The following is a 17,780-nucleotide window of genomic DNA, read 5'->3' as shown; positions in this document are numbered from 1 at the left end:
TACAGGTATGAGACACTGTGTCCAGTCGATTTTTTTTTTTTTTTTTTTTTTTTTTTTTTTTTTTTGAGACGGAGTCATGCTCTGTCACCCAGGCTGGAGTGCAGTGGCCGGATCTCAGCTCACTGCAAGCTCCGCCTCCCGGGTACACGCCATTCTCCTGCCTCAGCCTCCCAAGTAGCTGGGACTACAGGCGCCCGCCACTTCGCCCGGCTAGTTTTTTGTATTTTTTAGTAGAGACGGGGTTTCACCGTGTTAGCCAGGATGGTCTCGATCTCCTGACCTCGTGATCCGCCCGTCTCGGCCTCCCAAAGTGCTGGGATTACAGGCTTGAGCCACCGCGCCCGGCCCGATTTTTAAACTTTTTATCAGGGCAGGGTCTTGCCAAGTTTCCCAGGCTGGTCGGGACATGGTTATTCCTAACTGGCTGGCCAGCTTCACACAGGACAGGATATTAGTCAGTTTCTCTTACTTGGTAGACAATTAATTAAGACCTTAGTGTCACACATGGATTCACAGACTTGAAGTTTACACAAACTGCTGAATAGAAACATAAATGGGAGCAGGCACGGTGGCTCATGCCTGCAATACCAGTACTGTGGGAGGCCCAGATGGGAGGAATGCTTGAAGCCAGGACTTTGAGACCAGCCTGGGCAACAAAGCAAGACCCCATCTCTACCAAAAAAAGGGGGGAGGGAGCAGGGCACAGTGGCTCATGCCTGTAATCCTACAACTTTGGGAGGCCATGGCAGGCGGATCACTTGAGGTCAGGAGTTCGAAACCAGCCTGGCAAACATGGTGAAACCCCCATCTCTACTAAAAATACAAAATAATTAGCTGAGCATGGTGGCGGGCGCCTGCAATCCCAGCTTCTTGGGAGGCTGAGGCAGGTGAATTGCTTGAACCTGGGAGGCGGAGGTTGTAGTGAGCCGAGATTGCACCACTGTACTCCAGCCTGGGTGACAGAGAGAGACTCCGTCTCAAAAAAAAAAAAAAAAAAAAAAAGTTTGGGGAGAGGGAAATCCACATAGGACACAATATCATTACTATGAAGAAAAAGAAAAAATAGTTTAATAATAAATATCAAAAAATAATTTTGATACTCCCAGGTATTTGTCCTAGAGAGAAAAAATAACATGTTTGCACACAAACCAGTACACAGTTGTTCATGGCAGCTGTACATAGCTCAAGCCCAAATGTCCATTAAGCTGCCAGTGGATTCAACAAACTACTACTCAGCAATAGAAAGAAATGAACTATTGATACAATAACAACCTGGGTGACTGGGCTGAATGGAAAAAAAAACATTAGCCAGGTGTGGTGGCACATGCCTCTGCGCTCAGCTACTCGGGAGGCTGAGATGGGAGGATCGCTTGAGCCCAGGTGGTGGAGGCTGCAGTAAGCAGTGACAGAGCAGGACTCCATCTCTAAAAAAAGAAAGGAGGGGGTTACATACTGAATGATTCCATTTCTATAACATTCTCAAAGCGACAAAATTATATATAGTGATAGAAAACAGACCAGCTGTGAACACAGGTGATTAGAATTTAAGAGAGGATTTTATTGTTATTATTGTTTTGATACGGAGCCTTGCTCTGTAACCCAGCCCGCAGTGCAGTGGCTCAATCTTAGCTCACTGCAACCTCTGCTTCCAAGGTTCAAGCAATTCTGCCTCAGCCTCCCAAGTAGCTGGGATAACAGGTGCCCACCACCACACCCAGATAAATTTTATATTTGTAGTAGAGACAAGGGTTCACCATGTTGCCCAGGCTGGTCTTGAACTCCTGACCTCAAGTGATCCGCCTGCCTCGGCCTTCCAAAGCGCTGGGATTACAGGCCTGAGCCACCACGCCCGGCCGGGAGGGTTTAAATAGGAAGGGGTACCCCAAGGGAGTTTCTCTATGGAGGTGGGACAGTTCTGTTTCCTGATGGTGGTGATTAATGCTCGAATCTTAAATTCATAGAAGTAGACACCTAAATTTTTCAGAAGTGCATACGAACCCATATGGTCTTGAACTCCTGGGCCTAAGTGATCCATCTGCTTTGGCCTCCGAAAGTGCTGGGATTACAGGCATGAGCCACCGTACCTGGTGCTGAAACCAGCTTGGTCGTGGAGACCCCAACCCAGCGGTGCTAGAGGAATTAAGACAAAGACGCAGGAATATAGAGTATAAAGTGGGAATCAGGGGGCTGACAGCCTTCAGAGCTGAGAGCCACGAACACAGTCTGACCCACACCTTTACTGACAGAAAGTCAGTGATAAGCATTGCTTCTATTGATTATAGATTAGCTAAAAGCATTCCTTATGGGAAACAAAGCATTCTTAGCAAGGAGGAGAGAAACAGGCCCTGGCTGATTATCCACAGTAAAAGCATGTTGTTAAGGCACAGGCAGCTCCTGCTATCATTTGTGGTTTGAGCAGTTTTCTGCTCCGGGCGGGGTCAGGTGTTCCTTGCCCTGCTCCAGTAAACCAACAGCTTTTAGCAGTGTGCGTGACAGCCATCAAGGGCATGTCACATTGCTGCAGAAATCCTATTTATGGCCAGTTTCTTTTTTTTTTTTTTTTTGACACGGAGTCTCGCTGTGTCGCCCAGGCTGGAGTGCAGTGGCGTGATCTCGGCTCACTGCAAGCTCCGCCTCCCGGGTTCATGCCATTCTCCCGCCTCAACCTCCAAGTAGCTGGGACTACAGGCGCCCGCCACCACGCCCGGCTAGTTTTTTGTATTTTTAGTAGAGACGGGGTTTCACAATGTTAGCCAGGATGGTCTCGATCTCCTGACCTCGTGATCCACCCGCCTCAGCCTCCCAAAGTGCTGGGATTACAGACTTGAGCCACCGCGCCCGGCCGGCCAGTTTCTTTAAGGCCCGTTTATGACAGGGTTATGGCTTGCTACCAACATGTCCCCTCTTTTCGTTTTTGCAAAGCAATAAAGGCATAGGCAGCGTTGTCACGGTGGGCTGCTTCTCGCAGGATTCAGGATCCGCGTCTGCAGAGGATACAAAGACAAACAACACAGATTAAAAGCACAATCGTCATTGATATCACAGAGCCTCCAAGTGCCTTGATCCATTTTAACGGGTTAATGGCTGCGAATCCGTCTGCAGCTCCTTCAGGCACTTTTAGTACCTGGCATTAGTGTCAGGTGTGCCTCCGAGGCTTGAAATACTTGTTCCTTCAGTTTTGCAATATCTAAAGATAACTTTCCAGTATGACCCTTTGAATTCCCACTCGTGCTGTTTCATTACACAGATGAGGAGTAAGGCAAGAATCAGAAGTATCTCAATCACATTGTAATTGCATTCTATATTCTAGACTAACTACTCGATCTCCTAGCCACATTACAGTTTGTTGGAGATCATTGATTTGATTAGCTAGGTTCTGGTCTATATTAGTTTGGGAATTCCACAGCAAAGCAGAATTTTTCTGCCATTTATTTATTTATTTATTTATTTGAGACTGAGTCTTGCTCTGTTGCCCAGGCTGGAGTGCAATGGTGCGATCTCAGCTCACTGCAAGCTCCGCCTCCCGGGTTCACGCCATTCTCCTGCCTCAGCCTCTCAAGTAGCTGGGACTACGGGGCCCACCACCACACCCAGCTAATTTTTTGTATTTTTTAGTAGAGACAGCGTTTCACTATGTTAGTCAGGATGGTCTCGATGTCTTGACCTCGTGATCTGCCCGCCTCGGCCTCCCAGAGTGCTGGGATTACAGGCATGAGCCACCACACCCGGCCGAGCATTTTCAATTAATTGTGTGGAATGAACCACGTATGAAGAATCAGAAATTACATTGAGAGGTGTTGGGGTGATCAGACCCAACACCAGGTCGTGGGGGCGATGAAGTCTGGCGGAGTCAAAGGAATGAGGAAAAGACAAGTTTGAGAGAGAAAGTGGGACCGAAGGCCATCGCAAGTGTGGAGGCTGCAAAGGGCCTGAGCTCTGGGAGCCCACACTACTTATTGGTGCTCAAACAAACAGGTGGTGAGGATGTGAGGGTTGAAAGGGAACAGTGTATCAAGTGAATGGGAAACATATGGCTGCTTGAGATAATGGGAGTGCTGGAAGCAAAGAGCCAGCAAGTCCAGCAGACATGCAAGCCCTGCCTCAGCTTCTCTCCCAAAGCTCAGCTTTTCTCCCAGCAACAGGCATCTCAAAAGCAGTCAGCACTTCAATTACAGCTACAAGCTCTGCTTTTTTTTTTGAGACAGAGTCTCACTCCGTCACCCAGGATGGAGTGCAGTGGGGCCATCTCGGCTCACTGAAAGCTCCGCCTCCCATGTTCACACCATTCTCCTGCCTCAGCCTCCTGAGTAGCTGGGACTACAGGCGCCCGCCACCACCCCCGGCTAACTTTTTGTATTTTTAGTAGAGACGGGGTTTCCCGGTGTTACAGGATGGTCTCAATCTCCTGACCTTGTGATCCACTCGCCTCGGCCTCCCAAAGTGCTGGCATTGCAGACGTGATCCACCATGCCCGCCCCGAGCCTGCTTTTTGAGCTGAAGTATAGGGCATCTGGAAAACTTTACTTTGTGATCCAGAATAAGAAGCTTTACCATTACTAGGCCCATCTGTAAAAACATTTTCAGCACCTTCAATTGGTTTAGATTTAGTTATTTTAGGGAGAATCCAATTAGTTAATTTCAAAAATTGAAATAATTTTGTTTTCGGAAAGTATCAAGAACACCTATAACTCAGCTAAATGGGTTTGCCAAGTAAGACTATTTATAAAGGCCTGTTTTATTTGTGCCTTTGTGGGAGGGACAATAATTTTGCCAGGATCATATTCCTGTCATTTAACAATTGAAGTTCTCCCATTTCCTATCAGAGTAGCAATTTGATCCAAATGAGGAGTTAGAGTCCGTGAATTCATATGTGGAAGAAAAAGCCATTCTACTAAGTTCTGCTCTTGGACAGTAACACCAACCGGTGAACGCAGAGTCAGAAAAATCAGTAAGTCTGAAATAGTTTCTGGATCTGTTCTAGAAACTGTTCCTTGCCCTGCTCCAGTAAACCAACAGCTTTTAGCAGTGTGCGTGACAGCCATCAAGAGCATGCCACATTGCTGCAGAAATCCTGTTTATGGCCAGTTTCTTTAAGGCCTGTTTATGACAGGGTTACGGCTTGCTACCAACAACCTGGTCGGCATCGTGAAAGATTTTGTTGCACCTGAGCTCGGTGGCTCACACCTGTAATCCCAGCACTTTGGGAGGCCAAGGTGGGTAGATCACTTGAGGTCAAGAGTTCAATAGCCTGGCCAACAAGGTGAAACCCCGTCTCTAATAATACAAAAATTAGCCAGGTGTGGTGGCGGGCACCTGTAATCCCAGCTACCTGGGAGGCTGAGGCAGGAGAATCACCTGAACTCGGGAGATGGGGGTTGCAGTGAGCCAAGACCGTGCCACTGCACTCCAGTCTGGGCAACCAGAGCAAAACTCGGAAAAAAAAAAAAAAAAAGAAAGCAAGCAAGGAAGGAAGGAAGGAGAGAAAGAAAGAAAAGGAACATTTTAATGGAGGTTTTTTGGGCATAGAAGGAGAGATGGCCTTCCAAACAGTGGCAAACATCTATACAGAACAAAGCTGGATGCATTTAGAAGAGGACTAAGACACTGGAGCCAGGGAGAGAGGGGGATACATGAGAGGTAAAGGTGGAGCGGTCAACTCAGCCATTTGTGAAGGGTGAAGGCATTCGCCCTGCGGGCAGTGGGGCATGCAGAAGGCGCTGGGGCATGGAGAAAGCCAGCATGGAGTCATCTTCAAGTGTTAGAAAAACACCTGCGAGGCCGGGGGCGGTGGCTCGTGCCTGTAATCCCAGCACTCTGGGAGACCGAGGCAAGCAGATCACCTGAGGTCAGGAGGTCAAGACCAGCCTGGCCAACATGGCGAAACCCCGTCTCTACTAAAAATACAAAAATTAGCCAGGCACGGTGGCAGGCACCTGTAATCCCAGCTATTTGGGAGGCTGAGGCAGGAGAATTGCTTGAATCCAGGAGGCAGAGGTTGCAGTGAGCTGAGATCGTGCCACTGCTCTCCAACCTGGGCAACAGAGCGAGACTCTGTCTCAACAAAAATAATAATAATTATTATTTTCTTATTGCTGCACTCCAGCACCTCAGAGAAGGCAAAAAGGTAAACACTGAGCAGAAAATGTGCCGGGCATGGTGGCACATGCCTATAATCCCAGCACTTTGGGAGACCGTGGAGGGCAGATCACCTGAGCCCAAGAGTTTGAGACCAACCTGTAAAAAATTAGCCAGGTGTGGTGGTGTGCATCTGTATTCCCAGCTACTAGGGAGGCTGAAGCGGGAGGATCACTTGAGCTGGGAAGGTTGAGGCTGCAGTATGCTACGATGGCATCTCTGCTCTCCAGCCTGGGCAACAGAGTGAGACTCTGTCTCAAAAAAGAAAAAAAAGAGGCCAGGTGCAGTGGCTTATCCCTCTAATCCCAGTGCTTTGGGAGGCTGAGGCAAGCAGATAACCTGAGGTCAAGAGTTTGAGACCAGCCTGGCCAACATTGTGAAACCCCATCTCTACTAAAAATACAAAAATTAGCTGGGCGTGGTGGTGCATGCCTGTAATCCCAGCTACTCGGGAGGCTGAGGCAGGAGAATTGCTTAAACTTGGGAGGCACAGGTTGCAGTGAGCTAAGATCACACCATTGCACTCCAGCCTGGGCAACAGAATGAGACTCTGTATTTGGGGAAAAAAAAAAAAAAAAAAAGGCTAGGCGTGGTGGCTCATGCCTGTAATCCCAGCCCTTTGAGAGGCCAAGGTGGGCGGATCACGAGGTCAGGAGTTCGAGATTAGCCTGACCAACATGGTGAAACCCCGTCTCTACTAAAAATACAAAAATTAGCTGGCGTGGTGACGCACGCTTGAGATCCCAGCTACTTGGGAGACTGAGGCATGAGAATTGCTTCAACCCGGGAGGCGGAGGTTGCAGTGAGCTGAGATCGTGCCATTGCACTCCAGCCTGGGCGATAGAGCGAGACTCCATCTCAAAAAAAAAAAACAAAAAAAAAACAACTTGCGAAATTAAAGATCACACAGAAAGTGTCAACCAAGCAGGCGGTAGGAAGACCCCGTGCCAAGAAGCGAGCATAACATTTATTCATTAACTCATGTTCACCAGAGTTTTCTGAGTGTAAATTCAATGCCAAAAAATAACATCACATGCCAGCTAGGAACCAGGACTTTGGATCTAGCCTGCCTGGGTTCAAATCCCAGTTCTGCCTTTTACTGGCTGTGGGAGCTTAAGCAAGTGCCTCAGCCTCCCCTATTTGCCTCATCTGCAAAATGAGGGTGATGACTGTAATGTCCTTGCACGTTGTTGTGATGACGGAATGAATTGTTATTTATGGCAGATCTCCTGCTTGTGAGGGGCCCTCCACGTACTAAGTGCTGTAGAAGTGCTTGCTACTATGTATTAGCTTTTATCAGGTTCCTGTTTGCTGCTGAGACAAATGCCCATCATCCATAATAATAGTAGTAATGGCAATAGTATAAGAATTCTGGGCCGGGCGCGGTGGCTCAAGCCTGTAATCCCAGCACTTTGGGAGGCTGAGGCGGGTGGATCACGAGGTCAGGAGATCGAGACTATCCTGGCTAACATGGTGAAACCCCGTCTCTACTAAAAATACAAAAAACTAGCCGGGCGTGGTGGCGGGCGCCTGTAGTCTCAGCTACTTGGGAGGCTGAGGCGGGAGAATGGCGTGAACCCGGGAGGCGGAGCTTGCAGTGAGCCGAGATCACGCCACTGCACTCCAGCCTGGGAGACACAGCGAGACTCCGTCTCAAAAAAAAAAAAAAAAAAAAAAAAAAAAAAAAAAAGAATTCTGGGCCGGATGCCAGATGCCGTGGCTCATGCCCATAATCACTGCACTTTGGGAGGCTGAGGCGGGTGGATCACTTGAGGCCACGAATTCGAGGCCAGCCTGGCCAACATAGTGAAACCCTGTCTGTACAAAAAATATAAAATTTAGTTGGGTGTGGTGGCACACACCTGTTGTCCCAGCTCCTCGGGGGGCACTGAGGCATGAGAATTGCTTGAATCTGGGAGGCAGATGTTGCAGTGAGCCAGCATCGCACCACTACACCCTGGCCTGGGCAACAGAGGAAGACCCGGTCTCAAAAAAAAAAAGTATTACTTTCTTATTGCTGCACTCCAGCACCTCAGAGGAGGCAAAAAGGTAAACACTGAGAAGAAAATGTGCCGGGCACATGCCTGTAATCCCAGCACTTTGGGAGACCATGGAGGGCGGATCACTTGAGCCCAAGAGTTTGAGACCAACCTGTAAAAAATTAACCACGTGTGGTGGTGTGCATCTGTATTCCCAGCTACTAGGGAGGCTGAAGCAGGAGGATCACTTGAGCTGGGAAGGCTGAGGCTGCAGTAAGCTATGATGGCACCTCTGCACTCCAGCCTGGGCAACAGAGTGAGACTGTCTCAAAAAAGAAAAAAGCCGGGCGTAGTGACTGACGCCTGTAATCCCTGCATTTTGGGAGGCCGAGGCGGGTGGATCACTTGAGGTCAAGAGTTTGAGACCAGCCTGGCCAACATGGTGAAAGTTCATCTCTACTAAAAATACAAAAATTAGCCGGGCGTGGTGGCGGGCGCCTATAGTCCCAGCTACTCGGGAGACTGAGGCAGGAGAATGGAGTGAACCCGGGAGGTGGAGCTTGCAGCGAGCCGAGATCGCGCCACTGCACTCCAGCCTGGGTGACAGAGTGAGCCTCCGTCAAAAAATAAATAAATAAATAAATAAATAAATATGGCATTTTATTTATCTATTTATTTATTTTTTGCAGGTTTTATTTATTTGAGACAAAGTCTTGCTCTATTGCTCCAGCCTGGGAGACAGAGTCACACTCCGTCTCGAAAAAGAAAAGAAAAAAAATTTCTTTTTTGTAGAGATGGTGTCTCACCATGTTGCCTAGGCTGGCCTCCAACTCTTGGGCTGAAGTGATCCTCCCACCTCAGCCTCCCAAAGCACTAGGCATGAGCCACCGAGCCTGGCCCAATTATCCGTTATGCATAATTGTAAAGCAAGTCTGGCCAGACGCATTTCTACTGGAGCTGATAAAAAGGCCAATGGCAAACATTTTTTAGGATTTCCCAGAATCTTGAGCCAAGGGGAGGGGTTGGCCTGGCAACTTTCCCAGACTGGGTAGGGTGTTTCTTGTCAGAGAGCGAGAATTTCTCGGGCAGCTGCAGTGGTCTCCCTTGATCCTCTTGGAGTTGGGGCCGAAACAATCCACTTACCCCATACACTAGAACATGGTTCCTTTTTTTTTGAGACAGAGTCTTGCTCTGTCACCCAGGCTGGAGTGCGGTGACACAATTTCAGCTCACTCACTGCAACCTCTGCCTCCTGGGTTCAAGCGATTCTCCTGCCTCAGCCTCTCAAGTAGCTGGGATTACAGGCGCCCATCACCACACCCAGCTAATTTGTATTTTTAGTAGAAATGGGGTTTTGCCATGTTGGCCGGGCTGGTTACAAACTCCTGACCTCAAGTGATCCACCTGCTGCGGCCTCCCAAATTGCTAGGTTATAGGCGTGAGCCTGAGTGACTTAGTTTAATGTTATTTATTTATTTATTTTTTTAAGACGGAGTTTTGCTTTTGTTGTCCAGGCTAGAGTGCAATGGTGCAATCTCGGCTCACCACAACCTCCGCCTCTTGGGTTCAAGCGATTCTCCTGCCTCAACCTTCTGAGCAACTGGGATTACGGGCATGCACCACCACGCCCGGGTAATTTTGTATTTTCAGTAGAGATGGGGTTTCTCCATGTTGGTCAGGCTGGTCTCAAACTCCCGACCTCGGGTGATTCACCCGCCTCAGCCTCCCAAAGTGCTGAGATTACAGGCGTGAGCCACCGTGCCCAGCCTTGTGACTTTATTTTAAAATGCTACTCTGCCATGTGACTTTTTTCTTTTATTAAGAGATGGGGTTTGTAATCTCAGCTACTTGGGAGGCTGAGGCAGGAGAATTGCTTGAACCCGGGAGGCGGAGGTTGCAGTGAGCCGAGACCGTGCCATTGCACTCCAGCCTGGGGGACAGAGCGAGACTCCGTATCAAAAAAAAAAAACAGAGAGAGACATGGTTGACCTGGCACAGTGGCTTATGCCTGTAATCCCAGCACTTTGGGAGGCTGAGGTGGGCAGATTACCTGAGGACAGGAGTTTGAAACTGGCCTGGCCAATGTGGCAAAACCTGTCTCTACTAAAAATACAAAAATTAGCCGGGCGTGGTGGTGGGTGCCTGTAATCCCAGTTACTCAGCAGTCTGAGGCAGGAGAATCACTTGAACCCAGGAGGCGGAGGTTGCAGAGAGCCAAGATCGAGCCACTGCACTCCAGCCTGAGCGATAAGAGTGAGACTGTGTCTCAAAAAGAAAAAAACCAAAAAAAAGAGACAGGGTTTCACTATGTTGTTCAGGCTGGTTTCAAACTCTTGGGCTCAAACAGTCTTCCCTCCTCAGCCTCCCAAAATGCTGGCATTACAGGCATGAGCCCCTGCACCCAGCCCACCGTGTGACTTCTGACTAACCCGAACCTGGGAATGCCTCCAAAATGTCTAGCAGATGTGTTACTCTTTATGTAGAAACACGTATTTACCAGCCTTTCCTCCGGAACAAGCCTTGATGTTGTCACATCCATCACAAGATGTATCGTCCAGAGCCACCTACGCTTTCCTTCCAGAGCACAGATATACTTTCCTCGAGATAGAAGCCCTGAGTACGGGGGTTGCAGGGCGTGATCTGTCATCTTGCTGCTGCCCAAGACGATACTTCTTTTTTTTTTCCCCAGATGGAGTCTTGCTTTCCAGCCCAGGCTGGAGTGCAGTGGCATGATCTCAGTTCACTGCAGCCTCTGCCTCCCGGGTTCAAGTGATTCTCCTGCCTCAGCCTCTTGAGTAGCTGGGATTACAGGCACCCGCCACCACACCCGGCTAATTTTTGTATTTTTAGTAGAGACAAGAGTTTCACCATGTCAGTCAGGCTGGTCTCCAACTCCTGACCTCAAGTGATCCACCTGCCTCGGCCTCCCAGTGTTCGGATTCCAGGCGTGAGGCACCGCACCCGGCCAAGACCACACTCTGTAAGTTTCCCCCTAATAAACCACCCTGTATTGACAAACTAGATGTGTGGGCCTCATTCTTTGGTTTCTTGGCTCCTTTGGCATTGGGGATCGCTTTGCCTATATGAACTTTTCACAGAACACCATTTAGGACCATTTTCCAGATTCAGTCACTGAGGCTCAGCTCTCCTCATTTTCTGAGAGAAGCAAAGAGAGGCTGCAGCTGATGTTTGCTACGGTCATTGTTGAGGTGCAGCTGGGAGGGCATGACATACATATAGCTTCCCAGGACATTCCAGGGAATATGTATTTTTGTTTTGTTTTGTTCTGAGACAGAGTACCGCTTGGTCACCCAGGCTGATGTGCAGTGTTGCAATCATGGCTTTCCAGGCCCAGGCAATCCCTTCACCTCAGTCTCCCAAGTAGCTGGGACTTACAGGCATGTGCCACCACATACAGCTAATATTTTTTCTTTTTAGAGACGGGGTCTTGCTCTGTCACCCCGGCTGGCGTGCAATAGCGTGATCTCGGCTCACTGCAACTTCTGCCTCCTGGGTTCAAGTGATTCTTGGGCCTCAGCCTTCCCGAGTAGCTGGATTACAGGTGTGCCCCACCATGCCCGCCTAATTTTGGTATTTTTTGTAGAGACGGGGTTTCATCATGTTGCCCAGGCTGGGCCTGAATTCCTGCCCTCAAGTGATCCGACTACATCGGCCTCCCAAAGTGCTGGGATCATAGTTGTGAGTGACTGTGCCTGGCCCTATTTATTTATTTATTTACACAGGGACAGGGTCTTCCTATATTGCCCAGGTTGGCTTCAAACTCCTGGGCTCAAAAGATCCTTCCTCCTTGGCCTCCTGAAGCGTTGGGATTATAGGCATGAGCCACTGCACCTGGGTTATTAGTTTTTCTCAAGAAAGGGTCTCGCCCTGTCTCCCAGGCTGGAGTGCAGTGTCGTGGTCATGGCTCACTGCAGCCCTGACCTTCCATGCCCAAGCAATTCTTCTGCCCTTAGCCTTCTGAGTAGCCGGGACCACAGGTGTATGCCACAACACCCAGCTAATTTTTGCCTTTTTTTTTTTTTTTTTTTGGTAGAGATGGGGTCTTGCTATGTTGCCCAGGCTGGTCTTGAGCTCTGAGCTTGAGTCATCCTCCTGTCATCCTCTCCTGAAACCCCCCCACCCCCCCACCCCCGGCCTCCAAAGTGCTGGCCTTATAGGCATGAACCACTGTGCCTGGCCAGAATTTCATTTAAACAAATGCTCCTGGTTGGGTGCGGTGGCTCACGCCTGTAATCCCAGCACTTTGGGAGGCCCAGGCAGGCGGATCACGAGGTCAGGAGATCGAGACCATCCTGGCTAACACAGTGAAACCCCATTTCTACTAAAAAAAAAAAAAAAAAAAAAAAACAAATTAGCCGGGCGTGTGGCGGGCGCCTGTAGTCCCAAGCTACTTGGGAGGCTGAGGCAGGAGAATCGCTGGAACCCAAAAGGCAGAGGTTACAGTGAGCGGAGATTGCACCACTGCACTCCACTCCAGCCTGGGTGACAGAGTGAGACTCCATCTTAAAAAAAAAGCTTAATCCCAGGTTTGGGTTTTCTGTCCTTGTGGCTGAAGGGACCCTATGTGAAGGCTGCAGACTCATCAGGGGCCGACGGAAAGATACCAGGATTGAGCCTCTCAGAAGCGACGCTTGAATCCAGTCTTCAAAGATGAGGGCTCCAGCAGGTGATGTGGCAAGAGCGTTCTGGAGGGACCGGTACAGATACACAGGCACGGAGCCACGCGTTTGTTCCAGAAAGTATATTTAGATGGAACCGGAGCATGGAGAGGACACGCAGCAGGCCGCGGAGCAGTGTCAGATGAGGCCAGAAATGTGGGTGGGACAGGCCTTCAGGGGCTCCAGATGAGACTGAGGGGCTGGGACCAGGTCCTGGAGTGGGGTCAGCTCTGGGACCCTTCTGGGGCTGTGTGGGGAAGGGGCTGGGGGCCAAGAGGTCCAGGAGGAGGCTGGCGATGAGCTGGCTGGAAGCCAGGGGTTCAGGGAGGCCCGGGCTCCTGGTATCAGGGTTCACCAGCTACACTGAGGATCCCCGGCCCCTGGCACCCAGCTGTGGAGGGGACACTCTCTTTGAGGAATCACTGGTTCCACAAAAGGTAGGGGAAGGTCTCGAGGGACCACCCCATGCTCTCGTTAATCAACCAGAAACTTGGCCCGGAGCAGCAGGGGGATTCCAGTAGCTGTGGGCATACAGGATGCTGGCGCGGCCACAACCCAGGCAGCTGAGGCCCCGCCACCTAGGAACGCAGGCTCACAGCAGACCCTCTTGGGATAGACGGGAAGGGGAGGGGCCTTCCCTAAGTTAAGCCGATCATTGAGCACCTCACTGGACACGAGAGAAGGCAGGCCCCTCGGAGGAGGACAGAAGGGAAGGGCCACAGACTCGGAGGCTGTGAGAGTGGAGACAGGTGGACCTGGAGGGGCAGCAGTGCATGAAATGCCAGCCCGTGCTCCCGCCCCAGGAGCCCAACATGACACCGGCCCCTAGGGAAGCTGACTGTGCCACTTCATCCAGCGCCCATCAGCCTCCTTGGAGCATCAGGAATCCAGAGGGCTGGGGTCCCGGAGGATCACAGATGCTGGGGCACCTCAACCTCAGGGAGCCGCTCAACAAGTTTCTTTTCTGAAGCATCCACCTCCTTCTGGTCACCAGCTGGAGCTGGGACGGGTGCATCGTCTGGAAATGGAGGGAGGGAATGGTGGCACAGGACATCCCAACCCCTCCTCCCCCAGGCCCCCGGAGGCCCAGCCCCTCTTCCCTCATACCCAGGGGTCCCAACCCCCAGTCCCTCCTCCCTCACAACCAGGGGTCCCAGCCCCAACCCCCAGGCCCTCCTCACTCACACCCAGGGGTCCAGGCCCAACCCCTCCTCACTCAGACCCAGGAGTCCAGGCCCCCAGCCCCTCCTCCCTCACACTCAGGAGTCCAGGCCCAGCTCCTCCTCCCTCAGACCCAGGGGTCCAGGCCCCCATCCCCTCCTCCCTCCGACCTAGGAGTCTGGGCCCCCAGTCCCTCTTCCCTCCCACCTGGGAGTCCAGGCCCCCGCCCCTCCTCCCTCAAACCCGGAAGACTGGGCCCCCAGCCTCTCTTCCCTCGGATCTGGGAGTCCAGGCCCCAGCCCCTCCAACCTCAGACCCAGGGGTCCAGCCCTGCAGCCCCTCCTCCCCAGACAAGGGCCAGCACCTGTGTCTGGGTGGAACTTGAGCTGCCCCTCGGGGTGGGCGGCTGGGGCTTTGTGGCCCTGCTGCTGCTGCTGCTGCTGCTGCTGCTGCTTTCGCTGCTCCATGTGCAGCACGGCCTGCAGGAGGTGAGGGGTCACACACACAAGAGGGTGTGACGCTGGCACTGCAAGTACTCAGGCCTCAGTCCCCAAACTCAGACTTCACAGCAACATGCTAAGTGGTCACTGGCCAATCCCTTCTCCGTGGGCCTCAGTTTTTCTTTCATTGACAGTCAGGCTTAATGATAGTCAAGGATCCAGTTCTCCCTCCAGCCACGGCTTGGGTCCTGCTTTGGGACAGGGAAGCTCTCACCCATCCCTGGCTGAGTCTGCCCTTCTCCCCCTCCTGGGCATTTCCCTCCTCACTTACAGCCTAACTGCCCTTATCTAACATGGCAGCCACAGAGCTGTCAGAGACAGGAAAACATCTGCCCTTACTCAAGATGGCGGTGAATACTTGAGGCTCCCCCAGTGATTAACATGGTGGCCACAGGCCTTCCCAGCTTCTGGACACCCATGGGGACACGGACAAGGGTGGCCAGAGATTCAGTGGATGGAAACAGCTTCCCCCCCCGTCACCTGCTGCAGCTCTCTCTTCTGGGCCTCCAGGCGGCCCTGGGACCGCCCTAGAGCCTCTGTCTCCTGGCTGAGGCGCTGGGCCTTGGCATTCAGCTCTGCCTCCCGGGCAGCCAGCTCCTCTTCGAAGCGCCTCAGCTCTTCCTCGGTGTAGGCAGGGTGCATCTCCACTGTCTGCAGGTGGGCAAAAGGGTCATCAGGGGCACAGGTCCAACCTCGGCCCACCCACGTTGGAGAGGGTTGTGCCAATGGGGGAGGTTTAGAAGAGGCTGGGAGGCCAGGGCCATGTGGGTGGTCAAAGAGGCCCAAGTGGGAGGTGGGAGTAGGATAAAAACTGAGAGACAAGGCCGGGCACCGTGGCTCACGCCTGTAATCCCAGGACTTTGGGAGGCCGAGGTGGGTGGATCACTTGACACCAGGAGTTCAAGATCAGCCTGGGCAACAGAGCGAGACCCTGTCTCTACAGAAAATTGGTCAGGCATCTTGAAACATATATAGAAATAGGCCGCAGTGGCTCACGCCTGTAATCCCAGCACTTTGGGAGGCCGAGGTGGGTGGATCATCTGAGGTCGGGAGTTTGAGACCAGCCTGACCAATATGTAGAAAGCCCGTCTCTACCAAAAATACAAAATTAGCCGGGTGTGGTGGTGCACGCCTATAATCCCAGCTACTCAGGAGGCTGAGGCAGGAGAATTGCTTGAACCTGGGAGGTGGAGTTTGCAGTGAGTTGAGATCGCACCATTGCACTCCAGCCTGGGCAACAAGAGCAAATTTCTGTATTCAAAAATAAATAAATAAATAAATAAATAAATAAAATAGATACCTAGATTAGCTGGGCATAGTGGCATGTGCCTGTAGTTCCAGTTACTCAAGAGGCTAAGGAAGGAGAATCACCTGCACCCAGGAATTCAAGGCCACAGTGAACTATGATTATGCCACTGCACTCCAGCCTGGGTGACAGGAGACCCTGTCTCAAAAAATATAAATAAATAAATAAATAAAAGAATGAGCTAGATTAGCTGGGCATGCTGGCATGTGCCTGTTGTCCCAGCTAATAGGAAGGCTCAGGCAGGAGGATCGGGACAGGAGTTTGAAGGACAGGAGTCGGAAGCTGCAGTGGGCCATGATAACACCCGTGCACTCCAGCCTGGGTAATCCCAGCACTTTGGGAGGCTGAGGAGGGTGGATCGCTTGAGTCCAGGAGTTTGAGAGCAGCCTGGCCAACATGGCAAAACCCCGTCTCTACCAAAAAATACAAAAATCAGCCAGGTGTGGTGTGGTTGTGCACACCTGTAATCCCAGCACCTAGGGAGGCCAGGTCAGGTGGATCGCTTGAGTCCAGCAGTTCTAGAGCAGCCTGGCCAATATGGCAAAACCCCATCTCTACAAAAAATATAAAACTTAGCCAGGCGTGATGGCTCACGCCTGTAATTCCAGCTACTCAAGAGGCTGAGATAGGAGGATCGCTTGAATCCAAGAGGCAGAGGTTGCAGTGAGCCAAGATCGCACCACTGGGCTCCAGCCTATGTGACAGAGCAAGAGCCTGTCTTAAAAACAAAACAAAACAAAACAAACGAACAAAAATCACGCCTCTAATCCCAGCACTTTGGGAAGCCAACATGGGTGGATCACCTGAGGTCAGGAGTTTGAGACCAGCCTGGCCAATATGGTGAAACCCTGTCTCTATTAAAAATGCAAAAATCAGCCAGGTGTGGTAGCACGCACCTGTAATCCCAGCTACTCAGGAGGCTGAGGTGGGAGAACTGCTTGAACCTGGGAGGTGGAGGTTGCAGTGAGCCGAGATCACATCACTGCACTCCAGCCTGGGCAACGGAGTGAGACTCCATCTCAAAATAAATAAACAAAATTAAACAAATAAATAAATAAAAATTAGAAAGAGTCCTAGAGACAGGGGAGAACAGAGCCCCAGAGATAGGGATGCAGTGACCTAGGAGAATGGCCGGGGACCCAGAGGAAAAGAGAAGGGGCCTGAGACTCTGAAAGAAAGGTCATGGCTGGAAGAGAGAGAGGTTCAGGACCCCGAGTATCCCCCATGTTCTCACCTCCCAGCCCTCCCCGGTGTCCCCAAACTCCTTCCTCTGAGTGGATGTGAGGAACTCCTCCAGGGTCACGAGGCGGTCCTGGTTGGTGTCCACCTGGGGAGCCAGATAAGGGTGAGTGACAGCGCTGGGGCCCCGTCTTCTCCCCCGCCTGGCCCCCCGCCCGGCTCCCCCCTCACATTCTTCATCACGTGCTCCCGCATGCGCAGCCGCTCCTCCTCCATCTCCCGCATGTCGTCCTCCTCATTCTTTGGGTCGTACACCTTCTCCAGCTGCAGGAGCAAGCGAGAGGCAGACAGCATTGAGAGGTCCCGAGCGAGCTCATTCCCAGGCTACCCCTTCCTCGTTAGACACACAACCCGACAACTTCAACTCCCAGCAGTCCTTTGGGCACTCCACCACGCCTGGCAGCTGTTTTTGCCCCGGGGGCTGATGGTAGTTTTCAAATGAGCTCCCATCCAGGGGGATTTAAGGGGAGTGCAAGGAGAAAATAAGTGGCTGATCTGGGAGTCCCTCCAGGTGCCCGAGGCTTCCAAGATGCTCACCTCCTTGGTGAAGAGGGCCTCCAGCTCCTGCTCGTCCAGGACACCATCACTGTTGATATCTGAAGGGAAGGAGATAGCAAGGTATCTCAGGTGACCGAGGACGGGGTGCGTCAGGTCCCTGGTGAAGAAACTTGGGGCGGATGTGGGGTCTGTTATCAGAGGACAGGTAACTACAGATCTCGCGCGGTGGAACGGTGGCCCCCAGGCTTTAGCACCCCACTAGGCCCGTTGCTAGGGTCACTGC

At 51.5% G+C, this 17,780-nt stretch overlaps 3 protein-coding genes across 4 annotated transcripts in view; all 3 read right to left on the bottom strand.

Annotated features, from left to right (window-relative positions):
• BAX (BCL2 associated X, apoptosis regulator) overlaps positions 1 to 17,780 on the bottom strand; it is a 102,112-nt gene that overhangs the window by 24,036 nt on the left and 60,296 nt on the right. The window lies entirely within an intron of this gene.
• The window catches only part of DHDH (dihydrodiol dehydrogenase), a 76,751-nt gene that overhangs the window by 12,275 nt on the left and 46,696 nt on the right, over positions 1 to 17,780 (bottom strand). The gene's annotated exons all lie outside the window — the stretch shown is intronic.
• Positions 12,862 to 17,780, bottom strand: part of NUCB1 (nucleobindin 1) — a 250,733-nt gene continuing 245,814 nt past the window's right edge. For both annotated transcript variants that reach the window (XM_050772451.1, XM_050772452.1), the window contains 6 exons: positions 17,537 to 17,595; positions 17,171 to 17,263; positions 16,995 to 17,087; positions 14,935 to 15,105; positions 14,319 to 14,433; positions 12,862 to 13,811 (listed from right to left, as the gene is read on the bottom strand). In XM_050772451.1, coding sequence (XP_050628408.1) covers positions 13,705 to 13,811; positions 14,319 to 14,433; positions 14,935 to 15,105; positions 16,995 to 17,087; positions 17,171 to 17,263; positions 17,537 to 17,595 — 638 coding nt within the window. In that variant the 3' untranslated portion in view covers positions 12,862 to 13,704. The remainder of the gene's footprint in view (positions 13,812 to 14,318; positions 14,434 to 14,934; positions 15,106 to 16,994; positions 17,088 to 17,170; positions 17,264 to 17,536; positions 17,596 to 17,780) is intronic.

Source organism: Macaca thibetana, chromosome 19 (genome assembly GCF_024542745.1).
Source record: "Macaca thibetana thibetana isolate TM-01 chromosome 19, ASM2454274v1, whole genome shotgun sequence".
NCBI classification, from domain to species: Eukaryota; Metazoa; Chordata; class Mammalia; order Primates; family Cercopithecidae; genus Macaca; species Macaca thibetana.
This window is presented reverse-complemented; position numbering and strand designations above follow the sequence as displayed.